The sequence below is a fragment of the Haliaeetus albicilla genome, chromosome 10, assembly GCF_947461875.1.
Source record: "Haliaeetus albicilla chromosome 10, bHalAlb1.1, whole genome shotgun sequence".
In the NCBI taxonomy this organism is placed as follows: Eukaryota; Metazoa; Chordata; class Aves; order Accipitriformes; family Accipitridae; genus Haliaeetus; species Haliaeetus albicilla.
Window position 1 is genome coordinate 33,156,768 of NC_091492.1, and position 22,022 is coordinate 33,178,789.

The 22,022-nt window shown below is 40.6% G+C and overlaps 1 protein-coding gene across 3 annotated transcripts in view; it reads left to right on the forward strand.

The window, feature by feature from the left end:
- TMEM132C (transmembrane protein 132C) overlaps nt 1-22,022 on the forward strand; it is a 224,086-nt gene that overhangs the window by 193,971 nt on the left and 8,093 nt on the right. For all 3 annotated transcript variants that reach the window (XM_069794887.1, XM_069794889.1, XM_069794888.1), the window contains 3 exons: nt 15,358-15,563; nt 16,044-16,317; nt 17,399-17,590. In XM_069794887.1, coding sequence (XP_069650988.1) covers nt 15,358-15,563; nt 16,044-16,317; nt 17,399-17,590 — 672 coding nt within the window. The remainder of the gene's footprint in view (nt 1-15,357; nt 15,564-16,043; nt 16,318-17,398; nt 17,591-22,022) is intronic.

The following is a 22,022-nucleotide window of genomic DNA, read 5'->3' on the forward strand; positions in this document are numbered from 1 at the left end:
TTAATCTCAAGAATTCCTGTTAACCTTTTTCCTAAGGAAGCCACCTAACTACAAATCAAAGTAAAAGCTGGAATTTAGTTTAGGGGTCATCCTGATTGTAACCTTATTGGAAACCACATTCCTGAGTAAGAAAAAATAGGAGATAGCATTCACAAATTAAAAAAAAATAAATTTTGAAAAGGACTACTGTGATCATCCAGATTAGCCATCTTGCTTAAATAGCTTACAAAATTTCCCCAAATAAGTCCAGCCCCATGGGGATTTCTTTTTCCGACAATGAAAATGACCAGTATTAAGTTCTTCCATTCAGAGGAAAACTCAGGTCAGGGAAAAAAAAAATGTATTTCTGATGGGCATTTGTTATACATCACCAGAAGATGCATAGAAAATGACAGCACAATGATTTCCCAAATAAAAATCCCTCTGCAAAAATGACTCCTGGGTTTTATAGCTTTGGAGCACATTGATCAAGGAGAAGTGAAATTCCCAAATCTTACAAAAAAAGAGTGTTCTTGCAGTAATTGTAGTACAGCCTGGACTATTGTAGTTCTCTAACAATTTGTTTGGAAAGCATGTCTCCTTGAAGCACTATGTCCTGTGATTAGCACATGGGACCCTGCTGTGCTCTTCTCTTACTTTCTACAGAAATAATTTATCTACACTAAAAGGGTTTCTTAAAATGGAGCCTGTTTGCGCTACCAGGACATTTTTAAGTGGCTTCTAGAAGCCTCCCTGTCCAGCCACTCTGAAGTTGAAGTGAAGCAAATAACTGGAGGCTAACGCACAGTGTTTATTGGAATCAACTAGAGAAATTTTTCAGGTGTAATTTCTTTCTCTTCAGAAATGTTTTGAAATTGCTCAGATGAATAGAGAAACTATCTTCTATGTATTTAGAAATATATGCAGAATCTGTAGAGGAATGCATCTGTGACATGAGTGCTAACTGTTATAAAACATACAGCTAGTTAAAAAATAGAGTTCAATGAAATGCTTTGACAAAAAGGTTTTATCATCTCATCATAAAGAAAAAGGGACGCTTTTTTCATCTAGAATGTTCCAGTTTCCAGGAAATTTCTTTACATGGGGAAATGAAGTTTGGGGTTCAAGTCAAATTGACATCTTCCTATTGGTTCTGATTTTAAAAAGCACTCAGAAAGCTTCAAATGGGGCACAAAGGCCTTTCATCCTTAATTCATTTTGAAATTCCCCATCAAGCTTTTATGTTAAATTCTTTGGATATATCATTTTCCTCTGTAAAATACTGTTTTAGAGACCTTGTTGGGAGTAACCTTTCTGTTTTTAAAAAAAAAAAAGTCCAGTCATCATAAATTATATCTGCTGGGAAAACATCATGGCATCTTCAACAAAGAATGCATGCATGTGTTTACAGTTCATGTTCCTGAGCATCCCCGTCATAGCAGAACCAGAACATGTTTACAGGTATGAAAGCCTGTAGATTAAACCACAAACTAAGAAAAAAAAGGAGTTATTGATGAGAGCTATTCAATACTTAGACTATCGTCATCTAGAGGTTCACACAGATATTTTGGGTTGATTTCGATTGTGTGGAATTTCTGACAACTTTGGATTCAGACAAACATAACAGCATTAGGCTAGAAGTTGAAGATGATCGGTGCCTATTAGCACTTGGCTTGTAATATTTAGTCACTAAATAAATAAGTGTCCATTTGTATGGTTCATGTAAAGAGCCTAAAGGTAATGTTTCTGCCCAGCAATTTGAAAGACCATTAGATAAAAGCTTATTTGTATTAATTTTAACAGTGCCTTCAGTTTGGCTGCAATTACATTATCCTCAGTAACAGAGCCCAGTGGAAGTCTAAACGTAAGATATATGTGCAAATAACAGGTAATAGTTTCCCCAGTGATAAGCATGGTCTCCAGGCAGCTCAGTGCACAGTTTGTGTCCTGTCTTAATCTGCTGACTACTACTCCTTTTACTTTCTTTATTGTCTCATAGTTTCAACTCTTTATTTCCAAATTTACAGTTGATTTCATGAACTTTAAAAGTCTTTGAATGCTCTAGTCCTTCACACAGTGGTCCAACCTTTTAAAAGTGGACACAAAATTTATTATGGCACTAAAACTGAAGCAACAGACAAATTTTACTTCGCTAAGCTGGAATTTACCAATAGAATCCATATATCTGCATCCATTAATAGTAATTGCAGTTACATGCATAGGTTCCTTTTCATCTCCTGGAAATTCAAGTGGAACGTGGCTGCTTTTGCTGGTGCTTTTGTGCAGTTTGCTCAAGAGCAAATACTGCTCTGGATTCCAGGGTCACCTGGCTCCTAGAACAGATGCGGTTTCTTGCTGTGAAGAAGAGCACAGTTTCAGGAGACTTGCAATACCTTGTGACTTTTCCAGTTTGAAAGCTCTTGATGATGCTTACGAACTTGAGGATGTTTTTTTCCATGAAAATAACCTGAGTTCAAAAATCTTCAGTGCTGTGTATTTCAGAAGCTACTGTAAACATTTTGGGTTTGTATTTCATCATTCTTGGACTAGCTTTTGCCCCGTTGCTACATGAGGTATTGTTACATGAGGTATTGTGTTGCTGCATACATGGAATTGTGTTCTTATTGTATTGCTGTTATTTATAATTGCTGGATAAAATTAAAAGCTGGATACTTGTCTTAGTGTATTAGCCCTGAATGATACTCTAAAGACCTTGTTTACTAGTTTCTTTTCATTTTTAAATGGAAATAATAGCTTTGAGATGTATTCAGATCAAAACATGGATTCAGATAATACTAGTCCACACATGCAGCTGCTGTGGTTATCACTGGAAACGGAAACACAGATCTTACCTTTAAGATGTCCCTCAGTAGTTGTTAATGAACAGTGGGCTCTCGGCTTCATTGGGACTGATGAGTAGAGGATGACATTAACTGCAGGTAAAGGCCACTGCAAGAATGTTAGGAATTTCTGTTAGGAGCTAAAATCCAGGACAGAGTGTCACAGCTGTCCCTCTCTTATCACAGTCACTTGAAACAAAATCCCAGATCAAAGCAACAGTGAACTGTTGGGGGCTGAAAATCTGGTTAGGGGGGTTTATGGTTGAACTCTAGCTTAATAGCTAGAAAAGACTGGAGCTACTGCTGGTATCAACACTTTCAAAGCAATAGTGATAGGACTTATAAACACCTGTCAAGGTTACAGATCTTGTTTAAAGGCCCAATCCAGTAATCGTTTACACACATGAGTAACTTTACTGTGAATACTGCTGACACCAGGGAACATACTCATATGAAAGAGTCATTTAGGATTCATAAATGTTTCAGAGTTTTTGCCATTTGTGGTGGAAACAGTTTATGAAATGAAATTAATTCTTAGTAGACCCAAACTCATGTTGAAATGTCTGCTGTCCGTTTGTGAATCTATTCAGATTAAAGGTTAGTCTGGGTGCCGTGAAACAAAGGATGCAGGAACGTCTCAGTTTGCCAGTAAGGAAGCTGACAGACAGGCATATTCATAAGAGATAAATAAATAGTTGTGTACTAATTGTAGTAATTTAGTTTTAAAATTGTGTATCTGTGTGGTGGGTTGACCCTGGTTGGATGCCAGGTGCCCACCAAAGCCGCTCTATCACTCCCCCTCCTCAGCTGGATGGGGGGGAGAAAATATAACAAAAGGCTCGTGGGTCAAGATAAGGACAGTTTAATAAAGTGATAGCAAAGGTTGCGCGCGCGAAAGCAAAGAAAAAAAACAAATGATGTTATTCTCTACTTCCCATCAGCAGGCGATGTCTAGCCACTTCTCGGGAAGCAGGGCTTCAGTACGCGTAGTGGTTGCTCCGGAAGACAAAATGCCCCCCCTCTTCCGTCTCCCTTTACTTAGCTTTTATATCTGAGCTGACGTCATATGGTATGGAATATCTGTTTGGTTAGTTTAGGTCAGCTGTCCTGGTTATGTCCCCTCCCAAGATCTTGCCCTGCCCCAGCCTGCCATTGAGGGGGGGGCAAAAATGTTGGAGAGACAGCCTTGATGCTGTGCCAGCATTGCTCAGCTGTAGCCAAAACACTGGTGTGCTATCAACACCTTTCTAGCTACTGATGCAGAGCACAGTGCTATGAGGGCTGCCATGGGGAGTATTAACTCCATCTCAGCCAGACCCAATACAATCTGGAACCATATCACAATACCCTATTTACTAAGAAAGAGTCATCAGCACTTCATTATTTAGACGATACTTTGCTATTGTCTTAATATACCCAATCTTACACAAATAGCTGTGCTTCAACCTCTACAGTTGTTTATTAAACTGCAAAGAAATTTCACCGCTCTTCCTTGCTGTCCAGTATTTGCAAAACTTGAAATGTGTTTTAAAACTAAATACAGAAGCACTGTTTTCACTTTGATAGGCAGAGGAACCGCTAGTGTCGTGGTTTAACCAGGACAACTATTTAGCAGCCTCCATAGGTATTTTTATTAAAAGTTGAGTTACTCATTTTTCTGCCAGTAGGTTGAATGCAGTTCCAAGCTGAGTGGCTGAGCGACAGGCAGCTATTAAAGAAGTGAACTCTTAAGCCTCAATCCTGCACTCATTAAAGTGCTGCACTCATTAAAGCCATCAGGAAAGCTCACCCTGAAGTTTTAATGGTATGAGGACAGTCCCTCAGGCTCCTTAACGTTTCATGATAGTACCATGGCTATTCCAGAAAAAAAAGTCTTAATAAAAATAAGATCTATGGATGCCCTTTCATCATATTGTTTAGGCACCAAACAGAAGGATACTTACTATGACTTGAATCAGTGACTATGTACTGGGGCAACATGATCACTTGCTCTCTGAGTATAGGGGCTGGATTCCAGACTTTGTAATTCAAAAGCAGGCTTCCACCACTAAGGGAAATCATCCTGCCCTTTGTTTGTATTAGCCCTACCTAGAAAAGTGTGGTTATCCATGCATAAGTAAGCCTGATATTCTGTAAGTGAGAGCAGAGGTTGCCGCACTCTGTAAATATCTTGACCTAACCGGGGATCAGCTTCTCCCCACAGCTGGTGGACTGATGGGGGATAACATCCTGCTGCAGCACCAGCTTCTGCTACCTGATCTACTTACTGTAAGGGCTCAGCTGGTCCCTGGATCCCTTTGAACTTTCCAGACATGCAACCAAGATAGAGCAAAACAGGCGCCCAGGGAATGGTGAGGTGGGGATGGGCGATGATAGAAACATTGGTGTGATGGAAGGGTGTGAAGTTACATTAAAGAAAGTGCTATTGCCAAAATACATTGGTCTGTCAAAACCTGTATGGGAATCAGGGTGTGAATGTCCTTACCTGGTGCACTGCAGTGCTAAAGGATATGGAAATGCTTGAGCTTGTTGAGGAAGGGCCTAAATATCTAGTGTGTTACTCTCCACAGGGCTAGTTCAAGATCTGGTCCTTTTTCTATTGAAATGAAGTATTACATCATGAGCATTACAGAACTGATCTTGTAAAGAATCAATGTTTCTGTGTTTCTGATCTTAAACATAGCTTGGAGATAATTGTACTTGGTTCAGTGAAACATTATAACAGATGTTGCCAAAATATAGAAATTAGGAATCTCATAAGTATCTGTTAGAGGAAAGCTAAGTCTGCTCAAAGCAAAGCTTCCCATGGCATCTAAGGTTTCTTCCCTGTGCTTTCTTACCAGCAGCATCTGGAGGCAGATAATGATATGGTGGGTTGTGATGAAGTGTGATGCAGATGGTGATTTCAAGGGGAAGCAGTGTTTCAGAAGATTTTGTCCCATTAGAAACCCTGGCACGTCACGGTCACGTTACATTTTTACTCATACCTTTCAGCTCCTGCTGCATACAGCAGGGTAAGTGTCCAAACTTGCATTGCATTTCTGCACCTCGGCATACACCTCCATTCTTCGTATGTGGCTTTATTGCAAAGCCTTCAAGACTCAGAGGATTTAGGGCTTCACATTATGTTTTTAGTGCAGGTTATAGGAGAAAATAAAAACAAGGGGCTGACTAGAAAGAACTGGTTGTTCCTACCAGCTATTTTGATTGCAGAAGAACACTAACTTCCAATAAAAAGCTCCTACAGTGAATATAATGCAATTGATTTATCGTTCATTTTTTACTTAGGTCAAATAAAACTCTGTTTGGAGTTTGTTAGCTAGGTGCAACTCTTTGAGAGCTGAGCATGCTGAATAATGAGTAGGTGGATAAACTTCTGATTAAAACAGGTCTCATTCCTAACTCAACCCTGTAAAACAAAGGGAGAAATGAAAAGTCACACTAGGTGGGATTTCCAGGAATCCAGTGTGATCTACTAACAGACAGGCCATATTCTGTGCAGTCACTTTAATGTAATGCTCTCTTCTGTGGTTTTATGGCAGTCCTGCAAGATTCAGTGAAAGCAGGGAGGGGTCAATCTAAACAGCAGCAGCTACTGCGAGTCCTCCTCCACTGCAACATGCAGGGAGCTACTCATGGAGGGTTGATGCCTCTTTCAGATACTTCAGCCCACACAGTCAGAATTGTAGCAGTACTCTCATTTTAAAAAATGAAGTAGTTGTATAACTTTCTGGAAGGAATGTAGAAAAGTTGGATGACTACTCTTAAGGTGCCTGTGTGTTCATTCTCAGGCTTGCAAGTCTTCCCTCGGTTTGCTCCAGAATCAGGAGCTGAAAGCTCAGTCCATGTCACACCGTGCTGAGAGCTAACACAGCTACGCTGCTTTTGGGTCCTGGGCTAGGGTCTCTTCATGGGTCTGTAGGGACACACCAGCAGGCTCAGAACAAGCATTGGATCTCTGTCACATCAACTGCACTGTGCAGATACCCTGAAGGGCCACCACAAATGACCTTCCTGAAGTTTACGTTCGGTAGCTGATGAACTGCAAGTACCGTTCCTACTCACCACACCCTAATATAGCTTTGAAAGCCCTCGAAAGCAGAAGCCATATCGCTTTGTAAGTCCAAACCCAGCAGCCTATTTCTCTCATGGCTCCTCTTTCCTCTTCTGATACTATGTGTTCCTATGATTTGTGTGAAACTGAAAAGCTTTAAAAACAGGAAAGAAAGTCACAGCATGGAAACTCCATTGTTTTGCTGCTCTGAAGCCCTGTGCTTTTGTAGGCTTTTCTTCTGGTAAATCTAATATGTTATGTTATATTCTGAACAGAATTGCAAATAGAAAGTTCACCTCCTTTTTCTCCTCCATACTTTTCATACTCCTGTGATTTACTGGGATCAATATACATCAGTAGAGTGGAAAAACTTCAGAGGAGCTTTAGAAAAATGAAGCTTTACCACACACTTCTGTCAGATGCAAATATGGCATATAGGCCAGCAATACATGGAGCTTTCACATAAGATGTTATATCGTTAATGTATACCACTAGTCCCCAAGCAATCAGCCTCTGTGGAAATTGAAACTCAAAATTGACATGGTCTGAGATACTTAAATTCAGCAATAAAGTTGTAAATACCTTGCCATCACATAATATGCAAAAATTTCAAGGGCAGCTAAAGAAACTTTTAAACCATATCCTTGCAGACTTCTTTCGCTGTCATCTCATGCCTTCACCCAGCTCGCTGCCTCCGTTAGTGATGTCAGTATGGAGAACCTATACATCCCAAATGAAAAATCAAAGCAGAGCAGCAATAACAGTGCCTCAAGGTCCATAGAAAGTGCTTCAAAATCAACTTCAAAGCTGCAAGATCAAGACCAGGAAAGTAAATGGGAGAAATAACATTAGTCTTGTGACAGCTATAGATATGATGGGAAGATAAGCAGTTTTCTCCAGACCCTTTTGAGTAATACAGTCAGAAGAAACAGTGGTTTGTGTCTCCTTTCCTTTTCTGCCACCAGCTGTAATTTACACATTGTGAATTTGTATACTGTAGATACATATTAAGTTAGAAAATGACAAGCATTGTGATGTTCTCAAATATGCAACTACTGTCCAAAGCCTGTAGATGGAATTAAAAGTCCCTACATTTACCCTGTGATCCTGCTTTGCCATGCAAGATATTTGGGGCCATGCTGCACACATAGTCTGGCATATCCCTACTGAGTAGGAGCCAAACTATGTTCGGCCCCATTTTCAGAAATTACTTGACTCGAGAGTGCACAAAACAAGACAGATTTTGTTTTACGTGATAATGCTAGCTGCAGAGAGCTCCTGTGGCTCAGTGCAGCTACAGTTCAGCTTCAAAAGCTGGTCATTGGGGAGCAAATAGATGCCCTCCAGTCTCAGCTGGCATTTTGTGCCCCTTTTACTCTCTCAGTTCTGTCGTAGTGAATGATATTCAGTTAATTAAATGTACCGCTTCTGCTCTGCAAAGCTGCCAGCAAAATCTTTGTAATGAGATTAGATAATGTACAGCCTTTTCCCTAAGAAATGCTCTCTAGCTTTGGGGGTTTTCTACTTAGTTTTGCTAATCTGGCTGCTGATACTGAAAATGCAGACCCTTCTCAGCAGAGTCTCCAAATTGCTTCTAAACTATGGCCCTGATTTTACAGAGTTCTCTTCTTCAGTGCTTAGGGCTCGATCCCCATGTTAGTAGTGCATGTTGCTGGGAACTTTGCCTGAGGACTGATTGCAAGGACTGAAACCGCATTTGGAATGTGGCAGCTGTTTACAAGCACAAAGCAACACCAACGCACAAGCCATGTTATCCATTGAAAATTGCAGAGGGTTAGTTCTAAGAGCGACAGAATGAGGCTTAAATCAGTTATTAAAGTGTAATACTTGCCCTGGTCCCTCATCACTGTTTCCAGAATGGGAGCAATTATTCCTCAACTATCTCAAGAAACAAATACATTCTTTTTCTTTCGGTGGGTCGTAGGTAAAAACAACTCTCAGGTTTATTCTTGCACGTAATGTGAAAAATCAAGCCTTTCATTTATTAAGATGACAGTCTTACCAGTGCTAAGTCTGCATCACTGTATTTACCTTTACGCTCGCGCTGTGAGGGGAGCTTTTGGCTTCGCTTTCCAAGTCACTGAGCACAGCTCCAGCTGTAGTCGGTGGGAACGAGGGGTGGCTCTGGCAAGTCAAGTCACACTAGCAATTAGCAACTCCTGTAATGGATGCTTCCATTTTAAAGGCTGCTCTAACAGTGTCACAAAGCTGTAAATATCATTCCAGAGATCATGGAAGAGCTCAGGTCTGAAGCTTTAACTCTTATCAGACTTAAACAGTTTAACATGAAAAACTGAGTAGTATGGGCCTTGAGACAGCTTCCATCTTCCAGTAGTAGTAGGTTATTGATTATTCAGGATTATACAGCCAGGCATTGAAATCCATTTTATGAAGCAGTTACCATCACCTAATCGTCATGAAGCATTGGATTTCCTTTATGTATAAAACCATAGTATTTAATTGGAATCAAGGCTAGAGAGCTATATAGAGCCTCTCTCAAAACCTCTAGAATTTAATAGAGGATAATTCCCTTTCTACAGAGGATGTTGTTTAAAAAAAAATCTTAGAGGAAATTCTATAGCAAGGACATGAATATTAAAAAATTCTAAAGGATTGTCCCAAAAGCTTGTGGAATTATTATCACTGTCTAATATTTTCTATATATTATGTAAGTGTCAGTATATTCAGTGGGATAAGTCATTCTGGTGCTCTGTATTCCTTAATGGAATGAATGACTTTGTTCACAAAGCTTAACCTCCATGAGCTTCAATTGCCCTTCTGGTATGTAAGAGTGATGATACTGAGCTGAAGTACTAGGAGTGTTGTATATTTGAAAAGTGCTGGACATCACTATTCTTTACTAATTATCCTGTAAATTTTTTTCATTGAAATTGAGATTCCTTCAAGAGATACTGGAAAAATATTTTTGCTCATAGAAATGCTGTCATAAATATTTAAACATTTATGTAACCTTTGAATACTTTAGCAACATTTACATTAGTATAACAGAAATGGGTAAATGTGTTTACACACCAAAACACAAGATTCTGAATTTGATGAATACAAGCAGGACATCTACCATTATCACATCTCCTCACTTCGGTTCAGTCTTAAAGTTCTGAGACTTTTTAAACCTCAGGATGTTTAATTAAGGGCAAACCACACAGACCTCTACCTAAAAATGGACTGATGCCTCACAAATTTCCAGTGTTCATAAACTTGACAGGATTGCCATATTAAAAATGTCTCTTTTTGTCCTTCAGAACTGTCCTTCAGAGACTGGGCTGATATCTCCAGAGGTGAAAAACCACTAGGAGAATAAACAAGCTTAGACTAGACTAGACTCACAGAGTCAGTACCACTCATTTATTTTTAGGTCTTACAATTGCTGTTCTTTCCAATTCTGTGTACAACAGGTAGGAAACAGAACAGACAGTGGTTTGAGTTCACCATCTTTTGAAAGACAGTCTTAGCTTATATTTGACATGAAACTTGTAAACTATCTGCCTCCACCAGTAATTGAATGAAGATTTCTCAGCAATCTGTAGCAGAATTTAACCCAGTAAAACCGATATTCTTACAGAAGTGTCAACAGCCCCTTTATGGCTGCAGAGTCCAAGGCAGTACATCCTTTGTGGTGACCTCAAGCAACTCAGACTCCCTTCTTGCAATTCTGCAATACAGAGGTCATGGTGGGATCAAGACCTTAATGTGAAAGGAGTAAGTAAAGGAAGACCCAGAGGTTCTGCATTTGACTGGTAACGGTACTAGGAATCTCCTTAATATTCACTGCAGCTAATCTGTTCACTATGAGATGGAAAGGTACATTCACTCCCCAGATCACAAAGTCACATAGTGCCATAGGTAGTGATTCAGGAGTGACTGTCTCTTGATTTCCAGGCAGTAGTTTTCTCTGTCAGCTCAATAAAATGTGATTTGTTGCAGAGAGAATCTATCCAAGTCATCTGGAAAGGCAATGGCCTTTGTTACAACGGGGCACAAAAATATAAAGCCAGAAAAAAGAAAGACAAAGAAGAAACCTCTAGGGAATTGTGCTTAGCCCTGTCTTTTGCTGTCTAGCTTCTTTATTTTAGTTTTAATCTGGAGAGAGAAGTTAGAAAAATAGAAAAAAGGGGGAAAGTAGCTGAATGCAGCTTAATAATGAAATAAACTGCTGAAATAGCATCAGAAAGCTCTTTAAAATGCAAAACTTCTTGCTGATCTGCTACGCAGGATAGAAAAAAACCAGTCACTTAAAGGTGGTGGCTAAGCAGGCTTTCCCTTCATCATCTCTCGCTTCTTCTGATGCCAAAGATAAAAAGCATTTTCAGAGAGAAGATGTTTTCATAGTAAAAGCATAAGTACTACAGGAGATGAGAGACCGATCGCTGTTCACAGAGTCTCCAGCTTCTCTTAGAAACTTCCTTAGACTACTGTGGGCAGGACTCACAGATGAGAGACAGTCATTGTACTGTTCACTGACCTTCCAGAAGCACTGCAAAACCCTGGAGGAGAACAGAGAGATACTTTTATCTATCAAAAATGCTTGAACAAATATACCTTTTTAATTAAAAAGCATTTGAGTTCTAATATGATCCAGTTTAAGTTATTACTCTTTTTAATCACCTTTCTATCCTTCCTCCATGATTCCATGCAACAGTGTTTTAGGTTGTCCCTACCAGTCCTATTTCCATCTCTTTTAACCCCATACGAGAACAGATCAAAACAGTTTTGCCAAGTCTGTGCTCAGTAACTCTACAAACAAGTTGACTGTGATGTTATTTCCATCTGAGTTAACCTGAGCTAAGGGGATCTGTTGTTGCACCACATAACCCCTACCTTTTTTTGTGAGGGGTGTCTGCTTAGAAAATCAGACCTTACACATGGCTTGCTGATGTTGTAAATTGTAGCAGAATCAGTACATCTGGATTTGTTCTCTGAGGCTGAGAAATCCTTTTTATTTATTTTTCAAGTGACACTGTGTGAGACAAGGGCAAGGGAAGCAAACCCACTTGCTCTCGTTCTGCTAGCCTAGTATAGCTAAGCTTAGCTGAGATGTGTTGCTTACAGAGGCTGTAGACTATGGAATAGCTTTAATTGAATGTTTCTTGAGAAGGAGTATCCTTAATCCTGTACATATGGAGAGCACACACACATGGTGAATTAGACGCTGAGATACTTTCTCCCTTTCATCCCCTGTATAGCACTAGTTGGGAAGTCTGTTGCCTTTCTTTGTCAAAAGCAATCAGTGTTGCTTCAAGAATGGATACCTGCAAGCACAATAGTTAAAATGCATACAGTAATACAACACAATATAAGCTTTGCTCCCTCCTGTACTCTCTGTGTACTACCTCTTTATCAGAAATACAGGAACAGACGAAAGAGCATGTGTAAGGACATTAGCAATGCTTGTACTTGGTGAAAAGAGTAATGTTTTTCTCAATGCAACTCCTAAAGACCTGCCACTATTGCTGATGCATGTCCAGTAATAAATATTAACCTGTACCAATTCTAAAGGCTGTGTGGTAGCTACAGCAGCCGCCTCCTTAGGATGCTGTATATATTTGTTTAGCTATTTGTTTGTCGCATACCCATGAAGGCATATAGCAGCTTTACAAATACAGATGGAGATTGGATCTCAGCCCAGAACCATTTAGGAATTGCAGTTTTGCTACTATTGTTACTGTGTTTTTTCCACGGCAGTTGCATTTGTTCTGTTACTGACAACATTGGGCTTTAGATAATATTAAATCATACATCTAGACCAGACCTGGTCAGTCTGAAGCCCAGTATGTTACCACAAATCTTTTATCAGCGTGTGCGTGTGGTTTACCATGTGCATAAATAAGCAACTTGTACAACTAACTCAGAAAGTTCATTCGTTTGTCTTTGGGATGAACTCCATAGAAGTGAATGGGATGGAACCAGTTTCAGGATGGCAATGGCTGCTGCTCCAAGAAGAATTAGGTTAGATCTTATTGACAAGCCTCCCAAATGCTTCTGCTCAAAGGAAGATAGGGCTAAGGAAAGAAGAGCCGTATCTGAAGCTGCTTTGTCAAATGTTCCAGGAACAGGGTCTTCTCCCCCAGGCACACTCATTACTTCCCATTTGGCTCTAGAATTTGTTCCGTGCTCCAACTGCAGTGCAGTTCTCTGACTGTTGCTGACCAAGGCTCCCTGGGTTTTGTTGTTTACACCAGTGGGGGAAAATGGACAGAAAGAGTTGAACTGACTTTCCTGAGGTTACAGAGGAAGCCAGAAATTAAGAGTCTGTATCAGCCAGGACTTCCTTGTACCCTGAACTTCACTGAGGATGTTGTGCTATAGGTAACATTCATATGTGGTATATTAATTTGATATGAATTCCTTTTAACTTCAGCCACCTAACACTTAGGTATCTGGTCTCAGATGCTTTGCAGGGTCTCCATCTCTGGTGGAGAGACACGGGGACCTTCAGGGAGAGGGGTAGTAACATATCAGTAAGTAAGCATCAAGGGAGGCAAGTCACCCACTGGCCGTTCCTGTTTCCATGTAACTGAGACAGCAGCGAGACAACGGGCTTGCTCAAATACATCAGCAGCTCAAATACAGGAGCTGAATGCCCCCAATATGTGCTAGCGGTTGTATACTGCTCTAGGCAGAAATGCCTCCATGGTCAGGAACTCAAGGCTGTAAGTCCTGACAGGTAGCCCTTGCTTGGCTGTGCAGTTGGAGTTGTTTTCATGAGAAACATTTTCATGATGTTTCCTCTCCCAGGGTGAAGCTGATGCGATGGCACCACAGAAAGAAAGAGCAGCCCATCTAGGAAAGAGTTCTGAATAACTGCATGGTATTAGGTATTGTATTATGCACCTCTGCTGCATAGTACTTTTAGATTGGATCAGTCATTCTGAAACAGCCTAGTGTGAACTAAACTCCTTTCTGTATTGCCATTCAAGTTAATACATGTAAAAATAGGGCATGCCATTCACAGTGATAAAATGAATAAATTTCTGCCACCTTCAGACTTTTAAACCTGTCTTAGATGGTCTGAGGGAGAAGCCTAAATAGACAAATGGGTCAGGTATTGTAGTATGTAGTACTGTTTTCAGTCAACAGAGACCAGTTACAGCATAACCCTCTTAGGCAATGAGTCATAGAAACGTTTGTATTATGTTCTCTGAAGTTTAATTTTGCAATCTCGCCATCGGATATTTTACCAGAATGTGAGCAGTGCCAAAACCTGACAGAGGATACAAACGGGATGTGTATGTCAAACTGGGAACAGTTTAGCTCCTGTATCTGTGGTCACAGAGGACATCCATCTGTTTGATTAGCCTGGGGACATAAGCATTTCCAGCTGATAATCTTCATTTGAATAAAATGATACTGGGAATGGGAGTGCGGATAAAAGGGAGCAGATGATAATATAAATATATGTTCAGGTGGGGAGACGCATTGTCACCACTAACGATACTCATTATGGGTGATGAAATAGAATTCTGTCGGGATGGGAGCAAGAGCAGGAGTTGAAGAGATCTGCTGGTTTTAGTGTTAATTTCTGCAGACATACCAGCTCATTTAGTAATGTAACAGCTCCCGTTGCTAGCCACTTAATGTATGATTAATGTGCCACAGGATTTCCCCAGACATTTATGACACCTTTAGGAATAGATATGACAATGACTTTATCACATGGAGTCACTTCATACTATCTGCATCCCTCTTAATGATTTATATATTCAGGAGTGATTTTATCACTAGTACTCAGTAACGTAATAAATGAGAAAACTCAATGGTCTGTAAATTACAACATTGATTAAAGAAGTGATTACTGATATAACTCTTACACAACTATGATAATGCTTGCTTATATTTCAGGACAGCATTTACATGTTAATGATAAATCTACCGCAGTGTTTAGAAATACGCTACAGCTTTAATCCAAATGTAAACATTTATAAACAGATAATGTTTATTGCGGAGGAAATGAGTAGACTTCTGTTACTCTTCAGTGGATGAAATCCACTCCACAGCCAGCTTTGTCTTGACAACTGAAAGCAGCATCACCCCCTGATGAAGGTACCCATCAGGGTAGAGCTTTGATTTGCTGCTTGCCTCTATTGAGACCTGTTTTTTATTTTTGGATTCCTCTTGACCAAGCCATGAAGGAGCCTTGTTCATTATAAATTCCACAGCGCTGTGATCAGCTAGTGGCTTACTGCATAACAAACAGAAAATCAACCACCAGCTTCATAAATAGTATCCAGTCTTTAGGCATCTCCAGCATAATTATGCCTCCTAAACCAACGAAGGATTTTTGTGTTCAGCTGCTCCCATTGCAAAAGGCCACCATTAACATGCATAAAGAGAAGGGAGCCTTTTTTGTTTGTTTGTGGTTTTGAGATGCCAGGGTTACCCTTTGAGCTTGTTTTGTCACAGTGATTACCTTTTCTTCTTTCTCTCCCTCTTCCCCCTCCATAGGTTTCTGACAGATGTGACTATGTTTTTGTCAATGGCAAAGAAATGAAGGGGAAGGTGAATGCGCTTGTGAACTTCACGTATCAGTATCTGAGTGCTCCTCTGCAAATCACAGTCTGGGTTCCACGCTTGCCTCTTCAGATCGACATTTCAGACACAGAACTGAGCCAAATAAAAGGCTGGCGAGTCCCAGTTGTTTCCAACAAAAGGTGAGTTTGAGTTGCTAAATTTCTTGGGTCCTTTTGTAAGATGAATGGAGTTGATTTTAATTCTCAGCAAGAACAGCTGCAGCACCTGCACCCAAAATGCAGCAACTCTCCCTGAGGAACAGCAGTACTGGAATTTCCAGCTTTGCACTGGACATCTGCAGATATAATAAAGCTTTTAAAATTTGTGGGAGTTTTGCTTCTGTGTGTGTGTCTGACCTGTGCAACAGAGTACTGTGTGGTGCTCTGGTAAGGTCCACTTACAGAGTTGGTGTTGTTCAGACATACCAGCTTAGATGAAAAAATGGTATAGGCCATTTGTATGGTCCTTCATCATACTAGATAGCCATGAATCAGCAATGGTCCGAAAAACCAGAAGGGAGGGCTGTATTTAAGGGGGTACTCTCCATTAGCCCTCTAATGTTAGTTTTCACTAATGTTCTTTAAAACATTTCTTTATGCTTCATTTTCGTACGAAAAAAGACCCACCAGAGACAGTGATGATGAGGATGAAGATGAGCGGAAAGGAAGAGGATGCACTCTGCAGTACCAGCATGCCATGGTGCGAGTCCTCACACAATTTGTAGCTGAGGATTCTAGCCCTTGGGGTCAGCTGAGCTACCTGCTGGGCTCAGATTGGCAGTTTGACATTACAGACCTGGTGAAGGATTTTATGAAACTGGAGGATCCTCACATTGCCAAGCTGCAGGAAGGCAGGATTTTGATTGGACGGGAAGTAGGAATGACAACGATGCAGGTACTGTGCTCTAGACTGCCACATTCTGCCATTCCCATAGAGAACCTGTGTGGGGGCATAAATCCAGTATAGTGTTCTGCTATCTTGAAGCAGGATAATTTCCCATTACATTCCTGTGACCTTCTAGAGTGTCACACACAGCATTAACCCAACGACAGTGATCCAAGCTAGAGGCGGTCCAAGGCATGCAGCCTGGCTGGGAGCTGGAAGCCATAGAGCCTTCAGAGGTGTTTAGGAGAGGCGGCATTTCCAGGCTCAGCGAGAAGTCAGAGTTCTTACCCCACATGGATGCAGGTTACCACCAGTCAGCTGATGGGCACCATTTTGGCTTTTTGAGATGGAGATCTTTGGATTGTGCCAAGTTTCTTCTGATTTATTTAAACATTAATTCAGGAAAAAAAATACAACCTGGTTAATAACCCTTCAAGGGTTAAAAACCTTCAAGGCACAAGTGGCCAATACCATATCCCAGTTCTGCCCCAGCTGAATCCTTACTAAAGTCAATGCATAAGGAGTGAATATAGCTAATCTAGGCTGTAGATATGAGATGAGGAAGGTGGAGAAGACAGTATGTCCATGAACTAGCTATCCTTAGTTCCCTGAAGATAGCAGTATGGCCCTTAGTTTCATTAAAGAGAAGGATATCATACTAGCTTGATGTTCCATCAGAAACAGAAAAGAGAGAGAAGTGAGAATTTCCAAGCAAAGCAGTGAAGGACAAATCCTAGATGTTGCTAACCTCCCTTTGAAATGGTTGGGAAGTAAGTCTGATGAGCTCTTCCATACTGGGACATAGAATAAAGGGGAAGAAAGTTTTAAATCAACTCTTCTAGTGAAGTGATGCAAATAGCACAACTGAGACAGTATAGCTCTCAGCATTGGATGCCATGTTCTCAGCCATAACCTCTCTACTGAAGGTTTTTCTGACCCTGCTAATGAAATCAGACTGCCTTTTCAGTGTGCTCTGCTGTTGCATTCCTGTGTGTAAAGCTTTGGAGACAAGGAGGGGTGGTGACCTTAAGAAAGGTTATTTTAATTGATCAGCCTTTTCCTAAGTTGATTCTTTTGTGTTTCTCCAAAGGTTTTGTCTCCTCTGTCTGACTCCATCCTGGCAGAGAAGACAGTGACTGTGCTAGATGACAAAGTGACCATAACAGACCTTGGAGTCCAGCTGGTGGCTGGGCTTTCACTCTTTCTTCAGCCAAGTGCAGCAAGTAGTCGGGCTATTGTGGCTACAACCATTGCCCAAGAGTTGCTTCATACTCCTAAGCAGGTAGTGTATGCTCCATATTTACTGTCGTTGCCTTTTGGGATGGGGCAGTGTTTTATCAACGTGAAGTACAGGTGATAATTCATAACAAGTTTAGAAGTTAAAGTAGAGGTGTAGTACATGTCCATGTCAATTGCTTTCCTCTAGAGTTACTCTGGAATTGTCTTCTCATTTCTTCACTTCAAATATGGACTTAATCTGCAGTAAAAGTTCTGGCTACACTGATGTTTATATTATGTACAATTTTAATAACTTTCTTTAAATGATGCAACATCTGTTATTTTCACAACACAGGCAGTCTTTGGACAGTGATCCTTGTTTGCTATATGAGCATGCCCTTGTCTTCCATGCCAGAAAGCACAGAGCTCTGTGTGTCACAACAATTTAATATTTTGAAGAGCTATAAAATGGAGGCAGAAGATAGCCAAATACATTTCTTTTCCTCCTGGAGTCACGGCAGACTGCCAGGCTCCTCTCTCCTTTTATTTTTTAGATGGATTTTGGGGGTTCGTCATGCAGTTCATGTGCTGATCCTACTTAATTTAAGCCAGCAAATTCCTGTCTCTGTGAAGGGAGTCTTTCATCCAGCATGTTTCAGGTCACAACCCACATGGAAAAGATTGGGCAACACCACCAGATCAAGGCAAACAGTTGCTCTGGAACAGATTAAAAACAAGGGTCAGTAGCAGTGGAACAAACTATATGTTCATTGCTCTTTCAGTCAGTTGATTTGAAGAGTAGGACTGGGGACCATGCAATTAAGTCTGTCCACAGCTACTCCTCTCACAGAAACTGTATTTCATCTCACAGAGATAGGGAGAGATCTCAAGTCAAGTTTTATGGCCCATTTTCATGATTATTGCTACCTAATTTTCTGGAACATAAAAATAATTTAGATTGTTTTATAACTTAGTGACAGGAAAATGCCCAAACTAGAAGGACATGCTGCCCATCTGTTCCATTTACTGCATCCTGTAAACATAAGAATCTTATGTAATTAACCCATTTATACCCTTCTCCAGGGCTTAGAAACCATGTCTGACATACTGGCTTCAGACAGAGACTGTAAAAGCAAAAGCTAAACCATTTCTAACCCAATTCTCTTATGTAGGACAGAGCATCATTGGAAGAATCATGGCTTTGATTGCAGATAAAAGAGCTTGTGAATCTGGAAAAGTTGCACAGCTATATTGTCAACTTCTCAGATTTATAGATGATCTGTCCTGAGTATGCAAAGATATTTATCAACAGCAGGTTATGGCATATTATGACAGGGCATTTCAGTAGTGCACAGCATGACATCTCCTATTGTATTATGGCAGGGCAAAATATGATATCACATGTCGTTATACACTGTGTTCAGTTTTGGGCCTCTCACTACAAGAAAGACTTTGAGGTGCTGGACTGCATCCAAAGGAGGGCAACAAAGCTGGTGAAGAGTCTGGAGCACAAGTCTTATGAGGAGTGGCTGAGGGAACTGGGGTTGTTCAGTCTGGAGAAAAGGAGGCTCATGGGAGGCCTTATCGCTCTCTACAACTACCTGAAAGGAGGTTGTGGGGAGATGGGTGTCAGTCTCTTCTCCCAAGTAGCAAGCGATAGGACAAGAGGGAACAGCCTCAACAGGGGAGGTTTATATTGGATATTAGGAAAAATTTCTTCACCAAAATGGTTGTCAAGTGTTGGAACAGGCTGCCCAGGGAAGTGGTTGAGTTACCATCCCTGGAGGTGTTTAAAAGACGTGTAGATGTGGTGCTTGGGGACATGGTTTAGTGGTGGACTTGACAGTGCTAGGTTAACGGTTGGACTTAATGATCTTAAAAGGCCTTTTCCAACCTAAATGATTTTATGATTCTATATCACTACAATTGGCAAGTTATAAAATAATACAAAAGAGTAAAAATGTGTAAACGTGGTTTGTTTTGAAATTATTTTTCCCAGCATCTGTGTTACGGAACAATTTTAGTGAAATATTTTGTTTAAGCTGATGTTCTTTTGCGAGCCAATTTCAATTTCCTGAGAGTGGCACATTTCTGATACAGAAGTGACTGGGCATATCAGGCTCTCATTCTGAGCAATGCCTTCTGCTTCTGGTACTGCTGGGCAGTGTGGGATGCTGCTGTCCCTACTGTCCTCTTTCTGGGCCTACAGATAGCGCTACTGCATCATGCTCACTGAAGATACCAACTGTAAAACAGGAGGCAAGAGAAAATCAAGCATCTTTTTCTCAGTAAAAGGAAGTTTAAAATCTGTTGCTTCTTCTCCGGACTCCATCTGGAAAAAAACCAGGACCTAGACGCTATTAAAGGCAGTGGAAAACTTTCTCTACACCAGGATCTGGAATGCCCAAGGAAATCTGGTTGCTTAGTAGTAGTCCCAAATTAGTCAGTTTTTCCCACTCCTTCAATGCATTTCTGTCCCAGTTTCCTGCATACATAGAGCAGCATGTTCTTCTGGAATCCCACTTCAGTCTCTGCCTCTCCTCCCAGCTCCTCCAGTCTGGAGCCTGCCCACCCCCGTTGCCTCTGGTTGTTTTCCCACCACCTCCTCTTCATCAGGAATAAAAGAAGTGTCCTGCCTGCTTCCCAGCTGAAGGCTTCGTTGTGAGCATCACTCCTTACTTTGGGGAATTTGTGAGGGTCAGTTCCTGCTCAAGCACTGTGAGTGTTTGTGATCCTGATTCTGGTCGTGCCGGGTCAGTGTGGATCGTAAGCACAGTCCGTAGTTACTCGGGCACTTTGGCAGTGCCTTCATCCTGGAGGCCTGAGCTAATTCCGCATACTGTGCAATTCAATTCCTACCTTACTGTAAGCCACTTATTTGTTCTCAGGCCTAAATCTTACTCAGCCTATAGACAGGATTTGCCCAAGGAAGGGCCATTGAAAAGAGACCTGAGGCACTTTGCATTTGCATCACCAAAAAAATAAGATGGGAATAGATTTCACACTAGAAAATACATTGAAGGAAATAGTCTTAGCGTAGGAGTGGCCTGTAGAGTCACGTACATCTTTTCCTTTCATTTGCAGTTTGAATGAAGGATATAACATTAAAGTTACTTGCCCTTAGAAGAAATAATGCAAATGTAGGAATACTTGGGGCTGAATTTTGCAAGAAGTGACTCATGATTTGGAGTATATCAGCTGAGATCCTTACTGAGCTGGAATTTCAGAAGGCAAGTGCTGAGTGTTTTCTGAAAATCAAGGCCTTTTGAAAGAGGGTTTTTTTCAAGGAGACAGCCCAGAACTAAACATATACTTGAATGTTGCAAGGACTTCATTATTTAAGTGTGTCTTTTCCTCTCAAACAAGTTTATAAAAAGGCCCAAATAACTCATGCAAACCTTACTGACGCAATTAAAAAACAAAATAACAGTTAAGGTAGCTGAGGGTTCTGTTTTTCTCAGGAATGATTGTGTATGTCTCAGCATTGTTATATGGAAAAAAACAGTCAATGTGTTCTTAGTCAAATGTTTTCCTTGGCTCCATGTTAGCAACTTCAATAGCCAAGCTTCAACACAGATTAGCAAACGTCCTTGGGTAATTGGTACTCCGTCAGGCACAATATTGTCCCTAGCAGATTAAGCTGTACATCTGTAGCATGCAATGGAAAGCATAAAGCATTATACAGATTGTGCTCTTACAGATCTTTCAATATCATAGGAATGAATTTAGTATTTTCGCTGTGACTTTCTTTCAATGCATATAATGACTAGATTAGTTCCTTGATTATAATGACCACACCATGTCTGCTTAAGTAGCACAAAGCAGCCAAAACACAAGTCCTGAAAAGTTGGCAGTTTCTCCAAGTACTTAGCAATCTAAAGAAGATAAGCTAAAATTTTTTATCTTGGATGCCTTAAGTTAGGTGTCTTTATCTGTAGTTGGGCAACTAATTACCTGAGGTGACCTTGAGGAATGCTGAGCCCATGCTTCTTTTTTTTTGAATCAGTGGGGAGCTCATTGGCACTGAAAAGTGGATCAGTGATTTAGGTGTCTAAAAATAAATGAAGGTTGACCAACTTTTAAATATCAAATTTGAAATATATTCTGAAAATTTGGAAACTGTAGCTGTGAGCAGTCTATTTTTAGTGGCCATCTGCTCAGGTAGGAAAGCTGTTCCATTTGGCTTGCTGACGGTTGTTAAAATCAACACTGCCATCTTAAAGGCTTCTCCAAAATGTAAATAAAAGAAAACCTACAGTGTTTAAGTGTTTTCTGATCTGAATGAGCTTCAAGGACTCTTAAATTTCAGCTGGCTCTGCAGGGAAACTCACAGTCATATCATAGCTTTTTCATCACTGTAGGGTGTTACATGTGGTCTAATGAACTGAAATGGGAGAGTGAAGAAAGGAAAAAGAAAGCCTTTAATAAACAGCTGTGTGTATTAATATATCTCTCCATACTGCTGGAAAACTGCACACATTTTCTTAGGGAAAAAG